Source organism: Staurois parvus, unplaced genomic scaffold (assembly GCF_062004578.1).
Source record: "Staurois parvus isolate SC_StPar_1 unplaced genomic scaffold, SC_StPar_1.0 ptg000303l, whole genome shotgun sequence".
Lineage (NCBI taxonomy): Eukaryota > Metazoa > Chordata > Amphibia > Anura > Ranidae > Staurois > Staurois parvus.
In genome coordinates this window covers 8,567,640-8,583,784 of record NW_028318099.1, presented here as the reverse complement: position 1 = coordinate 8,583,784, position 16,145 = coordinate 8,567,640, and the positions used below count along the sequence as shown (strand labels likewise).

At 41.2% G+C, this 16,145-nt stretch overlaps 1 protein-coding gene across 2 annotated transcripts in view; it reads left to right on the top strand.

The window, feature by feature from the left end:
• The window catches only part of JMJD1C (jumonji domain containing 1C), a 362,032-nt gene that overhangs the window by 281,321 nt on the left and 64,566 nt on the right, over window positions 1–16,145 (top strand). For both annotated transcript variants that reach the window (XM_089683212.1, XM_089683213.1), the window contains 4 exons: window positions 3,405–3,510; window positions 10,087–10,211; window positions 13,577–13,720; window positions 13,896–14,070. In XM_089683212.1, the coding sequence (XP_089539338.1) occupies window positions 3,405–3,510; window positions 10,087–10,211; window positions 13,577–13,720; window positions 13,896–14,070 (550 nt within the window). The remainder of the gene's footprint in view (window positions 1–3,404; window positions 3,511–10,086; window positions 10,212–13,576; window positions 13,721–13,895; window positions 14,071–16,145) is intronic.

The following is a 16,145-nucleotide window of genomic DNA, read 5'->3' as shown; positions in this document are numbered from 1 at the left end:
TATAAATATTGTTCCCCATTGTGTGGTCTTAATTGCAATACCGTCTGTCCCGATAACTTCCTCTGTCCATCTATAAATGCTTTTAGAATGCTTTTTGCATAAGCCTGGTTATAATTTTATTATGAATACTGTCTTGGCATAGGCCTATAGCTTTGTGTTATGGCTAGCTCATATTCAGACAAGTATGTCACCTTTGTTAACCAGACGTGTCACTGGCATGCCATCTTCCTGACCAGGACACAACCGGCCACAAGGCTTTTTTGCTGCAACCTTTACGTGAAACCGAATATCAAAAAATTTCTGCAGAAAGCTGTGCAGTCAGATTGATAACAAAAGCCAATTGGTAACTTTGCTTGAGGGGCCTGTGCAGGCTGGTTTTGTGTATAGGGTTGATATTTTTTTTTTTTTATATGGATTGCTGCTTGTTTTTAAAAACAAAATGTTGCATTTAGGTGGTATCTTCTGGAACTGTAAATTATGCATTCACATGAATGCACCAAATTAAAGTATGTATTGTCATATTCCTGAGGAGCTAGAGCTTACTGATGAACATATTTTATGTAGTCAGGGGTGTGGAAATTAAAAAAACAAACAAAAAAAAACACGATCTGTCCAGGTACTAAAATGGTGCCCCAATCTACTTGTCCCTTCTGACAACCTACTTGTCCCTTCTGACAACCTACTTGTCCCTTCTGACAACCTACTTGTCCCTTCTGACAACCTACTTGTCCCTTCTGACAACCTACTTGTCCCTTCTGACAACCTACTTGTCCCTTCTGACAACCTACTTGTCCCTTCTGACAACCTACTTGTCCCTTCTGACAACCTACTTGTCCCTTCTGACAACCTACTTGTCCCTTCTGACAACCTACTTGTCCCTTCTGACAACCTACTTGTCCCTTCTGACAACCTACTTGTCCCTTCTGACAACCTACTTGTCCCTTCTGACAACCTACTTGTCCCTTCTGACAACCTACTTGTCCCTTCTGACAACCTACTTGTCCCTTCTGACAACCTACTTGTCCCTTCTGACAACCTACTTGTCCCTTCTGACAACCTACTTGTCCCTTCTGACAACCTACTTGTCCCTTCTGACAACCTACTTGTCCCTTCTGACAACCTACTTGTCCTGAAAAAAAAATAAATTTCAACCAAAACCATATTTAAATCTGCTTTAAGTAATGTCTGGGTCTTTTTTAAAACAAAAGGGACTTTGTGGCGATTTAAACGTTTAATATTTTTAACATTGCATTGTTCATCTCCTCATCGCCCTGCCTGTCTCCAGTAACGTACCCGGACTAGCAGGGGGGAGAGACCTTGCAGTGTAATGAGCCACCAATTGGGTGCTTGTCAGGAAAGTGGTGTGTCGGGCTTACCCTTTATCCCTTTTGCTGCCAGAGCTTTTTTTATTTTTTTTATTTTTATTTTTTTTGGACATCGCACCGGATTACATTCTTTCCCGGCCTCCATAGCCGGGAATCTCTGAGCGCTGCTGCCCAAATGCTTCCACCTGACAGGTGAAAAAAAAAAAATACTTGCCCAACCCACAAAACTAATGTCCCGAGCGACATGATTTCAACATCCCTGATAGTTAATATGGAAGATTAGCAGTTTGTATGTTTTAATTTGCTGGGAAAAATCCCTATAGAAGTCCATGCAGAAGGATTTTGTGTGTCGGTGTGTAAATATGATTATTCTTCACTGTTCTGTAATGGCGTAGGGTCTAAGTTCGACGATTTACTATGAAGAAGCATCACATATTTTTGCAAATGAGTCATAACATCGGCCACATGGGCCTGTGGCAAGATCTGAATGGTGACCCTTAAAAGTTACCATCCAGCTTTCATTTTCAGTAAGCCTTCTACAAGCTGAAATGGCAGGTACATAATATATGAAAGACCGGAAACACCACTTTCTTTACTGGTAGTTAAAGTGTTTGGAAAGGCTCAAGGTTTTTACCTTCATTTGTTCTATGCATGAAGGTAAAAAACCTTCTTCGTTCAGCAGCCCCCCTTAAAACTTGAGCCCCATCTTGATCCAGCGATGTGCATGAGAGCCTCTGCTCTCCCTGGTCTTTCCCTCCTCATTGGCTGTTACAGCAGCAGTAGCCATTGGCTCCCATTACTGTCAGTCACCATCAGTGAACCAATGAAGAGGGGGCGGGGCCGAGATGCGCTACATTTTTGAGAGCAGCAGCTCTAGAGCGAGCCTGCAGGAGGGGGGGGGGGGCAAGGAGTACTGGCGGAGGACCTGAAGGAGAAAAGGGGCTGCTCTTTGCAAAACGACTGCACAGAGCAGGTAAGTGTGACATGTTTTATAGAAAAAAACAAAACCTTTTAATGTCCCTTTACTAAAGGTATGAGGCTTGGTTATTATTAGTCACCATCCCTCAAGACTAGAGAAGAATTGTAAGATCTTTAACCTATGTATGTATGCTCTTACTAAGACCTTTGCTGCTATTTTCACCAGCAAGTTTCATTTTAGGTCCTGTCTGATGTCCAGCTGAAAGCTAGCTTCATCCCATAAATATATATTTTTTTCTTTTCGCTAAATTTGAAGGTGTCGGAACCTTTTTGAACATTTGTAGCTTGTTGGACTGGATAGGTGTCAGAAAATCTTCTCAGTGGGGACAAAGCATACAACAAAAGCACAATTTTTAGTAGCGTGAGGATGTTTTAGAACCTATGTTGGGATTTTATCACTTAGTCCCATTTGTCGGATTAGGCATACTTTCTGTCCTGGTGATGATGGTTGGTAGACAGAAGGGTAGAATCCAAATGGGGACTTGGTGTTTAAGACATTACAGAAAAACCTTCTTGGGGACAAACAATATTTAGCATCAAATTCCTACTCTATCCACAATAGCAAAAGTAGTGGCGCTGAGTTAACCTGTGCAATATGTCCTGCGTTGCCCAATTGGCGGCCATCTCTTACCATTTACAAGAAATAGTTGGCATTGACTCTGCACTTTGATAAATTTTTTAATAGACGGTGGGTCCTGTAATTGTGTGTGAAAGAACTTAGGCCAAGTTATATTATTTCATCTTCTATCCTACACCAGGAACCAGAAAGGAATGAGTTTGGTTGCTTAGATTTTGCGGTTTGGTTCCTGCATTGTCCTTGTTTGTGACTCCTCTGTTATCCTCAAAGAACTTTGTTCTGGTTCCATGCCCATTCTAGTTCCATGCCATGTCTAGCCACTGCTATATACAGAAGACGACATCACAAGCTCCCCACTAAAAATAAATACATTTTTTTCTAGGCCAACATGGTGTCTACTGTCTGAATTCAGTGCTTGTATGACTGCACATGAGGCAGGATTCCTAGCCATTCCTATTTATACTTGCATTTGTGTCTTGGATGCTACCCTGATGCTAATATAGTGTATTTTCTTGTATTTATAGGATGAAGTAGACAGTCTGAACCCAGTTCTCAGGGACAACCCCCAGCTTCACGAGGAGGTGAAAGCCTGGGTTAAAGAACACAAAGTTCAGGAGATTTTTATGCAAGGTAAGTGCCTGTGCGTTTGTGTATTTTTCCTCTATAATGTATGACAATTACTGTGCATTTCCTGTGCTTGACGTGTAATGCTTCCATTTTAGAGCTTTTAAGACTCCAATTAGGCATTTTCCCCTAAAGTGCAACTAGTGTTGAAATACTGCTTTTTCATTTGCCACAAGAATAAATGAAGTGCTTTACATGAAGAAATATTGTGGGTGTTTTTTTTGTTTTGTGGATTGATGTTTGTGAATAGGTGCAAATCATTTGCTGGTATTTAAGACTGCAGAAATAACGGTGTCTGTATTTGGAGAAGACCTGATTCCGGATATACAGATTCCGGATTCCCCTGTTTTACCAAAACCGGTACCATTTTCTGTACAGTTTCCCGGGTTTTAATGAACATCTAAACCTACACAGCAGGTTGGCATAAACAAATATTAATGTTGGCATATTTACAACTTTCTGCTCCTAAGAGAGATGACTAGTGCCAGGCACTGTTCCAGCACGGGTCTGTTCAGAAGATGAGGGTGCAGGGTTTTAGCTAGAGGCATGAAGAATATATTGTTCCCTAAGACAGTCTAAGTGCATTGTCGTCTTGTGTGCACAGAATGTACATTTAACAGATGTCTGTCGTGTCCAGCAGAACATTGGCGCCCTGTATGAAATTTTTTGTGGACCTGAAATTGTAGCTAAACTTTTGGTAAAGGTCTCCTCAACATCTAGTGCTAAAAACAGTAGACCTCAGATCCCTTCCCTTCCATTCGTGACAAACCTGAACGGTTCAGGTTTCTTAACGTGATATAAAAAAAAAATTAAAAATGTTACTTTCCTGCTCTGTGCCATGGATTTGCACAGAGCAGCCCTGATCCTCCTCTTCTCGGGGGCCCCTCCATCTCCTCTAGTACCCCCAGAGCAAGGAGCTTGCTGTGGGACCACCCAAGCAGGCTCAATACAAAGCCGCTGCTCTGCATGTCCACTCACACAGAGCTGTCTCAGCCACCCACCTTTCTCCTCCTTGGCTTACTGGCTGTGATTGAAAGCAGCGGGAGCCAATGAGGAGGGATAGTCCTCAGAGCTGAGGATCTCATGCACATCACTGGATCGAGAGGGGGTGGGTGGGGGAGTTCTGCTGCACACAGAAGGTTTTTTTACCTTCATGCATAGTGCATGAAGGTGAAAAGCCTTAAGCCTTTAAAACCACAAATAGTTTATTTCATTCATTGATGGTAACTGCTCTCAATTCTTCACAGTTGGCTTACAACATAGAATTAGGACATTGTGCACAAAACAGAAGTTCAGTGTACGGGCACTTGATGCAAACACTGAGCTCTGCTGCCTCTAGACTGGGCGTTTGTTTTGTACTTGGGTTCCTGTACTACAGCTGGCAATTTTAACCCAGTCATAAAGAAAAGCGAGTGGTGCCCATCGGTGATGTCAAAGAAAAGAATTTTACAGCAAAGAGAAGAATACAATTCCCCGCCTATACTAATCTGCTGTACAGACCTCCCTATGCAGCCTATATGTTAGTTTATAGACACATTGACAGGGATGCCTGTGGATAGCCTAAATGTATAGCTTGCAATGAAATAACTATAAAGTTCTACTTTGCTAAACCCTTTTTTCGAAACCGTGTATAGTTTTAGGGTGGCTGTAGACTTTGTCAATCAATACCTATCATTTAAACGTGGTCAGTCAAGTGTGCCTCCATGGCAGTGCTTCATGGGTTATTGCTCCATTCCATTAATCTTTGACAGTAAAACCTGGAAGCTGATTGGTTTCTGTGCAGAGCTGCACCAATTTTGCGCACTCCAGTTTTAGTAAATAACCCTCTGTATCTTCTTTTATGGCAGTGTAAGCACCTACAGGCTGGTGACAAAGGTAGCTTAGCTCTGCCAGCAGTAGTTGGTTAGGTTGAGTTGAAATCATTTCTCTATTATGGGCAGTGTTCAGTTTGAAAACCTCATGGCCAGCTTTCTCTTGAGTTGGTTTTAAATCTTGTTTAAGCATGCGTGTGATCATTGAACACATTGCAGGTTTTTTGCCTTGCTGCACAGATGTATATTGACTTTTTTATATGCAGTAACTTGCTTTGTGTTTAATTTGAACCAGATGTTCAGTTAGGACATTAGAATCATTCAATCTAACAAGCTGACTGGTAATATATACAAATGCCCCTATTTGTAAGGATGATTTTGGCTTCCATCTAGTATAGTTCTAAGCAGACCTGAGCTTTAGAAACTGGACTGCACAATATCTCCCGCTCATGGTGACAACTCTGTTAATGATCCAGGTACATTTCCTCTTCTGTGTAAAGAAATTGGTGGTATGTATTTGCATCATATCTACTTTGTCTGAAGGGGAATTTTTATAGACATTCAGTTTCAGTAGAAGTCCCACCTCCTGTGGCATCCTCTTTCCTTTGCAGTACATGGAGGTCTGACCATTCATGCACAGTGGTTCTCACGAGTCTGTGTGAATGGGCGGTAAAGCAAACCTGGGAGCTGCAAGAAGGGGAACTACACCAAGCCATCCTGGAAGGGGATTTCCATTATGACATTAATCATGTCTTGGCCTAAAAAGTGAAACTGTGAGGGTTTGTGCATATAGTATAAACTCTGGGCATTCAGTGCCCATAGTAATAGAACTTTCAGCACTCCTTCCCTGCCATTCATCACCCCATGGTACATTTTTAGGGGGACAGTAAAGAATCTGTGTCAGTTCCCATTCTGTATGGAACCATTCTGTTAAGTACAGTTTTAAAGTGGTTGCATGAAGGTAAAAAGCCTTCTGTGCAGCAGTGCTCTTGGCCCCTCAATACTTACCCGAGCCTCATTGCGATCCAGCGATGTGAATGACAACCTCGGCTGTCCTGGGTCTCTGCTGCCTCATTGGCACTGGCTCCCGCTGCTGTCAATCACAGCCAGTCAGCCAATGAGGATAGGGGGGATGGGGCCAAGCCATGGCTCCATGTGTGAAAGGATACACGGAGCACCCCATAACAAGCTGCCTGCTGGGGTGGCACCTGACAAGAGGGAGGGGCCAGGAGAGCCTGCGGGGGACCCAAAAAGATGAGGATCCAGACTGTTCTGTGCAAAACCACTGCACACAGTAGGTAAGTATAGACATGTTTGTTATTTTCCAGAAAAAAAATTAACCTTTTTAGGATCGCTTTAAGCCTGCTCATCGAAAGGCTGGACTTGGTCATACAGTCTGATCCTTACTCTTTTTGGATGTCCGTTATTAGAACATAGAAAACCTTCACATTTAGAAAACTGAAAGTACTTTGTATGTATTTCTGCACAACTAGCTGGCTTTTTATTTTTCAGATTGTTTGTAATTATTTGTTGTACTGCGGATGTGCGGTTTAATCAAAAGGGGAAGTTGAACTCTGCGGCTTCCTGAGTGGGTTATGCACACACTGCTTATGCTGGTGTCTTAAAGGGTCTTTAGTGCCTGAGACATGTCAGGCTTGTGATGTCTGTCTGAAATATACAGGTGTTTCTCAAATTAGAATGTCATCATAAAGTTCATTTATTTCTGTAATTCAATAAAAAAAAGTAAACTCTTATTAAACAAACTCATTACAGAGTGATATATTTCAAGCATTTCTTTCTTTTAATTTTGAGGATTATGGCTTACAGATTGTGAAAACCCCAAATTCAGTAACTCAGAAAATTATAATATTACATAAGACCAAAAAAAACAACTAGCTTTTAATACAGAAATGTTAGCTTACTGAAAAGTATGTCCATGTACAGTATAGTATGCACTCAATACTTGGTCAGGGCTCCTTTTGCATGAATAACTGCATAAATGTGGCGTGGCATGGAGGCAATTGGCCTGTAGCACTGTTGAGGTGTTCTGGAAGCCCAGGTTGCTTTGATAGCGGCCTTCAGCTCTTCTGCATTTTGGGTCTGGTGTCTCTAATCTTCCTCTTGGCAATACTCCACAGATTCTGTATGGGGTTGAGGTCAGGTGAGTTTGCTGGCCAATCGAGCACAGTGATACCATGTTCATTAAACCAGGTATTGGTACTTTTGGCATGTGCCAGGTCCTGTTGGAAAATGAAATCCGCATCTCCATAAAGCTGGTCTGCAGAGGGAAGCATGAAGTGCTCTAGAATTTCCTGGTAGAGGGCTGCGCTGAATTTGGACTTGATCAAACACAGTGGACCCACACCAGCAGATGACATGGCTCCCCAAATCATCACTGACTGTGGGAAAATTTACACTGGACCTCATGCAGTTTGGATTCTGTGCCTCTCCACTCTTCCTCCAGACTCTGGGACCTTGATTTCCAACTGAAATGCAAAATTTACTTTCATCCGAAAAGAGGGCTTTGGACCACTGGGCCATAGTCCAGTCCTTTTTCTCCTTAGCCCAGGTAAGATTCTTCTGACATTGTCTCTGACTCAGGAGTGGCTTGAAACAAATGTGACAGTGGTAGCCCATGTCCTGGATACGTTTTGTGTGTGGTATCTCTTGAAGCACTGACACCAGCCATAGTCCACACCTTGTGAATCTTCCCAAAATTTTCGAATGGCTTTTGCTTCACAATCTTCTCAACACTGCGGTTATCCCTTCTTCTACCACACTTTTTCCACTCAACTTACCATTAATATGCTTGGATTCAGCACTCTGAACAGCCAGCTTCTTTAGCAATGACTTCTTGTGGAGGATGTCAAAGGACAACTGTCAAGTTGGCAGTCTTCCCCATGATTGTGTAACCTACTGAACCAGACTGAGAGACCATTTAAAGGCTCAGGAGACCTTTTATAGGTGTTTTCAGTTAATTATCTGATTTATAGAGTTTGACACGACGAGTCTACAGTATTTAACTTTTTCACAATATTCAAATTTTATGAGATACTGAATTGTGGGTTTTCGTTAGCTGTAAACCATAATAATCAAAATTAAAAGAACGAAATGCTTGAAATATCACTCTGTGTAATGAATCTATATAATGAGTTTCACTTTTTTATTACTAAAATTAACTTTTTGATATTCTAATTTGAGATACACCTGTATGTGCTTGACATTGAGAAATAGTGTATCAAAGCAAGACCCTTTCCTGTGCCAAGTTCTACCTACCTCGGATCTGGCTGATGTGCTGCATAAAATCATATGGGGTTTGATTACCAGTCAGTTGTGTCTTGGCTAGCAAACCAATTAAAATGAATGCCACGAAGAAGGAAAATGCTGAAATATACTGTTTTGTCAACTGCGCGTTAACAAGAAATATCCACTGTAATATTCCCTCTTTGGTTTTTTTAATGCCATGGCAGGAGCAATTGCACTAAATTTCATGTTTCCATTTGGAGCCACTCTGTAATCTCTGGTGCATGCTGGGGCATTTCTGCAGGTCTTTTTTTTTTTTTTTTTTTTAAAGCATATTGAGCCTGCTGTATGGTGGGAAATAGGCTACTCACATGCTACTGAGTTTTCCTTTCAGTGCTGTAAAGCTTTCCGTAGAAAACTGCTTGAAAATTTGTTCACATTTAATAAGGATCTGACAACTGAGCACACAGTTATGCCATCATTGATACTAATTTTTTCCCCCACTTGGTAACGTTGTTCATTTACAACATAAAAGGTCAATTTTTTGTTCGATCGATCTCACATTTTCATGTGCACTGTTTGTTCATGTTATTCCCAATCGATTCCACTGCTCACACTTCAAAAGTTCTTTGGCACTACAAAATTCCGACATGCCAGTTCAGGATTTTACCATTAATCATTGCATGTCGGGAATCGAAATGAGCCCATTAACCTTTAAAAAGTTGAACGAGTGTTTCAGCTGGCCAACTTAAATGATAAAGAATGATTCCAAATTGTAGAAGCACATGCCAGCGTTGCCAGTTCTTGTTACATTGTTGAGTACTTTTCCTTGCAATAAAACACCCCATCTCTTTTAAAAGCCTAGTCAATGATAAAATGGTGCCTCCTACTAGGTGCATTGTGGATGTTTGACATTATTAAAGATTGCAGTCTGTTGTTGTTCCGACTTTTTCCATGATCGAGAGCCAGGAAAGAGAGCCTGCTTTTTTAACAAGCAAAAGTGCATGCCCCTGCATACTTTATATAATTATAAACTCTACATAAAACATAGTTTTCAAGCTAGTATCTTACTTTGATAAGTTTATTTTCATACTTCCTAAAAAAAAATTAATGATCAACAAAAATGACTGTTATTTCAAACACTGGTTGGAAATGTTACTCTGGGGCAGGATGTCTGTAGAAAATCTTGAGGTTGCAGAGTTACTTAGCTTATCATTGGCTCACACTGTAATATTTACAAATCAAACAAGTCTTATGCCAGCCCAGCGATGGTAATTCCATATACTGTATAATACTCAGTAGTTGGTTGTGTAAATAGAGTTCTAGCCTGGAAATGGTAACAGTAAAAAATATTTCTGTGCGACACCATAAACATCTGAAATTCGATGACTGAGGATTTGTTTGCATGTCCTCTCCAAGTATCTCGGTATCTGGAACCAATGCACTGGGTGATGTAATAGCTGGCAGGAGATCAAGGGAGCAGCCATGGATTTCCGAGTATCTAAATGTGTCATTGTTCTCTTCATAGGTCCTTATTCCTTAAACGGCTATCGAGTGAGGGTCTACAGACAAGACTCTGCCACCCAGTGGTTCACTGGAATAATAACTCACCATGACCTTTTCACCCGCACTATGATTGTTATGAATGACCAGGTAAGTTGATTTATTGGTCTCATCAGTGTAGGCTGCTTGTCTTTTAAATGATACATTTTGGAAATGGTATTGCTGTTAAGGTTGAAACCCTGAATTGCCTATGTTCCAGCTTGTTGACATTTGTAGTTTTTCAATGGCTGGATGGACTCGGGAATGTAATGTGACAGGTTTAGGCTCTCTTCACCACTTAGTGAATTAGTGATCCAGTGACAAATTTTCAACCAGTGTCAACACCTGACCTGCATGTCAGTTCTGGTTTACTGACTTGGTAAGTAATGCAAGGGAAAAGACTGCAGTCATGTATGTTTAAAAACAAGTCAGAAATGGCAGTTCACATTTTAGCCTTAACAGGCTTCTTTAAGGGCTCATTTACACAAGTGTTGCCTTCTGAAGCGTGATCTGCAGTGGATCGCTTTTCAGTGGGTGTTTGACAATGAGGAGGCAATTCATCACCTGTTTTTAACCCCTAAAAGCCCACACTGCAACTGCATCCCTATTCTTTTGAATGGGTCAACTTGAATGCAACCCATTCACCGGAATGGGTCGTCTAAAGCACTTTTTCAACTTAACTATGAGTTTATACCTTCGCCTCTCTTCTCTTATACAGTCAGGTCCATAAATATTGGGAAATCGACACAATTCTAACATTTGTGGCTCTATACACCACCACAATGGATTTGAAATTATTATTATTATACAGTATTTATAAAGCGCCAATAGTTCGCTCAGCGCTGTACATTACAAAGGGGGACAGAACATGTGACAGAACAATACCAATACAATGCAAAACATGAGGGGATCGAGGGCCCTGCTCTTTCGAGCTTACAATCTAGGAGACTAACAAGATGTGCTTTAACTGCAGGCTGTCAGCTTTAATTTGAGGGTATTACATCCAAATCAGGTGAACGGTGTAGGAATTACAACAGTTTGCATATGTGCCTCCCACTTGTTAAGGGACCAAAAGTAATAGGACAATTGGCTTCTCATTCTGTTCTATGACCAGGTGTGTGTTGTTCCCTCATTATCCCAATTACAATGAGCAGATAAAAGGTCCAGAGTTCATTTCAAGTGTGCTATTTGCATTTGGAATCTGTTGCTGTCAACTCTCAAGATGAGATCCAAAGAGCTGTCACTATCAGTGAAGCAAGCCATCATTAGGCTGAAAAAACAAAACAAAAACCCATCAGAGAGATAGCAAAAACATTAGGCGTGGCCAAAACAACTGCTTGGAACATTCTTAAAAATAAGGAACGCACCAGTGAGCTTAGCAACACCAAAAGACCCGGAAGACCACGGAAAACAACTGTGGTATATGACCGAAGAATTCTTTCCCTGGTGAAGAAAACACCCTTCACAACAGTTGGCCAGATCAAGAACACTCTCCAGGAGGTAGGTGTATGTGTGTCAAAGTCAACAATCAAGAGAAGACTTCACCAGAGTGAACACAGAGGGTTCACCACAAGATGTAAACCATTGGTGAGCCTCAAAAACAGGAAGGCCAGATTAGAGTTTGCCAAACGACATCTAAAAAAGCCTTCACAGTTCTGGAACAACATCCTATGGACAGATGAGACCAAGATCAACTTGTACCAGAGTGATGGGAAGAGAAGAGTATGGAGAAGGAAAGGAACTGCTCATGATCCTAAGCATACCGCCTCATCAGTGAAGCATGGTGGTGGTAGTGTCATGGCGTGGGCATGTATGGCTGCCAATGGAACTGGTTCTCTTGTATTTATTGATGATGTGACTGCTGACAAAAGCAGCAGGATGAATTCTGAAGTGTTTCGGGCAATATTATCTGCTCATATTCAGCCAAATGCTTCACAGCTCATTGGACGCCGCTTCACAGTGCAGATGGACAATGACCCAAAGCATACTGCAAAAGCAACCAAAGCGTTTTTTAAGGGAAAGAAGTGGAATGTTATGCAATGGCCAAGTCAATCACCTGACCTGAATCCGAATGAGCATGCATTTCACTTGCTGAAGACAAAACTGAAGGGAAAATGCCCCAAGAACAAGCAAGAACTGAAGACAGTTGCAGTAGAGGCCTGGCAGAGCATCACCAGGGATGAAACCCAGTAGAGATAGAGATAGAGATAGAGATAGAGATAGAGATAGAGATAGAGATAGAGATAGAGATAGAGATAGAGATAGAGATAGAGATAGAGATAGAGATAGAGATAGAGATAGAGATAGAGATAGAGATAGAGATAGAGATAGAGATAGATTTTATTTTTATTACAGGTGCTTGTATAGTGCTGTCAGTTTTATGCAGCGCTGTACATGTATATATATATTGTACATTCACATCAGTCCCTAACCCTCAAGGACCATACAGTCTAAGTTCCCTAACTCGCATTCATACATACTAGGGCCGATTTTAGACCGGAACCAATTAACCTACCAGCGTGTCTTTGTGGGAGGAAACCGGAGTACCTGGAGGAAATCCACGTAGGCACAGGGAGAGCATGCAAACTCCAGGCAGGTGGTGCCGTGGTTGGTATTCGAACGAACAACTCTAGAACTGCCAGGCGGAAGTGCTAACAATAACAAAACACTTTATGGTATATTAGGTGTTTGCATACACTTTAATGTATTTCTAAACAAGGACTATACATCTATACATGTATCTGTGTTTACGCACCTTCTATTTTAGCAATAATAAGAGTTGAAACACTCCTTTGCAATTTTGTGTGTTGCAGTAAGGCCACATGAGTTAACACAAGGTTTGATTGATACCGCAACATGCTAAGGGAGCACAGCTCCACCGCACATTCTTTGCAGTATACAGCAATGCATGCTAACAAAATTGCTGTGCATTGTGGTGCACTGAATCTGGAAAAATTATGCTATTCCATTTTTTGGTTGTTCGTTCAAATTGAATCGACATCCTTAACACGACGCACTAACGTATGCTTTCACACAATGCAGAGGAAATTACATGAATGGGCCCCTTATAGTATAAGGAACCTACTGGGCACCAAGGTGGGATTTTACTGCAAGGTTTTTCCATTAGGACAGAACAATAGCAATGAAAGATCCTGCTCAAAGGGAAGTATTGGTAATGTCTCTGCATGACTGTTTAGACTTGCTTTAGTAAAATGGTGCATTTTGTAGAACAAACAGTAGCATTTTTGGCTGTCTTGGAGCAGTATTTTAGTTGTTGGCTCCTGCGACCCTCTACTGTCACATGAAATAAATGTTATTGCCATGGGCTTTCACTTGATTTCTTTGTTCCAAGCTTCTTTTAATCCGCCCCATTCTGTTTTGATACTGTTTCCTTTATGTAAAAGACACTTTCTTTTTGTAGTTTTCCTGTAGTTGTTTGCAATCCAAATAATGAGCAAAACTTTGTTTCATACCAGGTTCTAGAGCCACAGAATGTTGATCCTTCTATGGTTCAGATGACCTTTCTAGATGATGTTGTATACTCGTTGTTAAAAGGTGAAAATATTGGCATCACGTCCCGCCGCAGGTCGCGCTCCAATCAGAATAGCAACACAATTCATGTAAGTATTTTTGATGCTTTATTTTTAACTGGTTTAAATTCAGATTTTGTTTGCTGTGTTCATTTGGTTTCAGCTAACAGATGCTATTGTTTCTCATGCTTTAACTAGTTGATCCAATTATTGATCATTTGTAATGCTCGACAATCTGCTCTAACCAGTACAATGTTGTTTGTAGGGTCATTATACACGTGCACAAGCAAATAGTCCCAGACCCGTGATGAACCCTCAGAGCTCCACAAAACAGAATCAGCACCGCAACGCCCGTTTAAACAAGAGGAAAGGTTCTGACAGCAGCATGCCCGATGAAGATAGGATTAAAGAAGAAAGATTTGATGGTACTGCTAGAGGAGGTAAGCAAAACTATCAACTGGTTTACCATTTAGCATAAACTGAGGTTGTCAGAATACATATTTTTTAGTGGACATTAACATTATTACAGCTGCAGAGAAGCATAAATGACAGTGCATTTGTATATAACATACACATTCTTAAAATGGTCCTTCCTTTGATTATCTCTATGCCTTAATTTTTTTAATTTGAAACCTCAGATTCATGCGGTTGTCACGTAGCCTTGAACGGCACTTGGTTGCCTGGCTCTTGATGCACTTTTAAGTATCACTACCCATCCCTAATATGTGACAGCTGCTAAGCTGATCACAGCTACTACCATCTGGCGTGTATTTATTGCCGACCACTAAAACTGTCCTTACATGACACAAATTTTCACCAAAATTCACGCCGTTGGTTCTATCGGCAGCACATGGCTTGATAAAACTCCCGTGAAAAATCAAGATGGGTGTAAAGTGATTGCATCCAATCATTTAGGTATTCAAGCATCCACAGGTGCTTGAATACAGTAGCAGTTTAGGTTCTTCCATCCATGCTTAATGAGATAGATGTCGCTCTGTATTGCTAGCTTAGAGTGGTAGTAAACCCCCAAAACAAAGTTATTATATTGGTGCTTCCCAACTCTTAGATGTGGTGGCTGAATTGTTTGGTTTTTTTTTTGTTTTTTTTTTGGGGGGGTGTCAGGTTTCCCCTTATTTTGTCTAGTGATCCAGCCATAAGTCCAATTTATTTAGGCTTCATACTCACTGGACATTTTGCCAACTCTCCTAGGCGCTTTTACGTGCGACAAGCAGTTTTGTGGGTTTTTTTTTTTTGCCTAAACACCATTTCTCCTGAATGTGCTGGCAGTGGGTTTTTGTTTTCTGCCTCAAGACTCCTCTAAATGCCTGTGTGCATAGACACGTAGACTAACATGCCTGGTTTTTTTTAGAGGCATGAAAAGAAATGCTAGATTCCTCTAAGAACAGTGGTAAAAACATCCAGTGTGCATGAGGCCTCAACAGACCAAGCTGTTGAGCAAAAGTGACAAGAATGAAAATGAATAGACAAACTATTTAGGGCTGCTTAAAAAGTGTTAGCTGGAGTTCAGCTTTAATTAGTTAAGTCAATCTAAATCTGCTAGTGAATCTAACTGTGACATCATGAGGATGTCGCATTCTATATCCTACAGAAGTCCCTGACCTGAATGTAACGCTTATTGGGGGTGGAGCCAAAAATCTGACAATGGGTAGGGAACGCTTGCTGAAGAGCATTGCAGTGGTTTCATTTTCAATTTTGAGCTGTTGGTTTTAAAATTGATGTAAGTGCACTACCTTTTTACTTTTTGCTTGAAAAAAATGACACCATGGTAGGCTTTCCTATTTTCTCTTGATTGTCCTGCTGTATAGTTCCAGTTAATATTGAGAACCTTAAAGGGAGAGAGGAGCATTTTAGACCATATCAATGGGGGACCCAGTGTATGGATCTTAAAGGAATCGTGGAGTGTTGACCACATTGGCGGGGGACCTAATGCATGACACAACGGTAGAGAGAGCGTGCAGTTTGACTTCCTTATGCTAATGAGAAGTCAACAACATAAAGTGAGTGTGGTGTGTGGGGGAAGAGCACCGAGGAGTGAAGACACATGCATTTTTTTCTCCTTTTAATTACGAGCACATATGATTTCTTTTTAACGCACAGAGCACTTTATCATGTGGACCAATTTATTGCAATATTACACATTGGTATAGTGAATATTAGCTCTGTCTTAAGGTTTTTTTTTTTTAATAACAGGTTTATATTTAACAGCTCTGTGCAGTGGAACTGCACAGAGCGGCCCCAAATCTCCTCCTCTTGGGTCCCCCATCAGCTATCCTGGCTCTTCCTATTTTTGGTGTTCCACCATCGGAAGCCTCTTCCTATCATAGCACAAATCAATGCTCAATCCTGAGCCACGCTACATGTTTCCATGAACACGGACAGTGAGGCGAGGGGCCCCCTCCCCCCCCCCCATTCCCTTGTCACAGGATTTGACTGACATCAGCAGGAACCAATTGCTCTCACTCCTCTCAGCATAGCCTGTGAGAGCAAGAAGAAG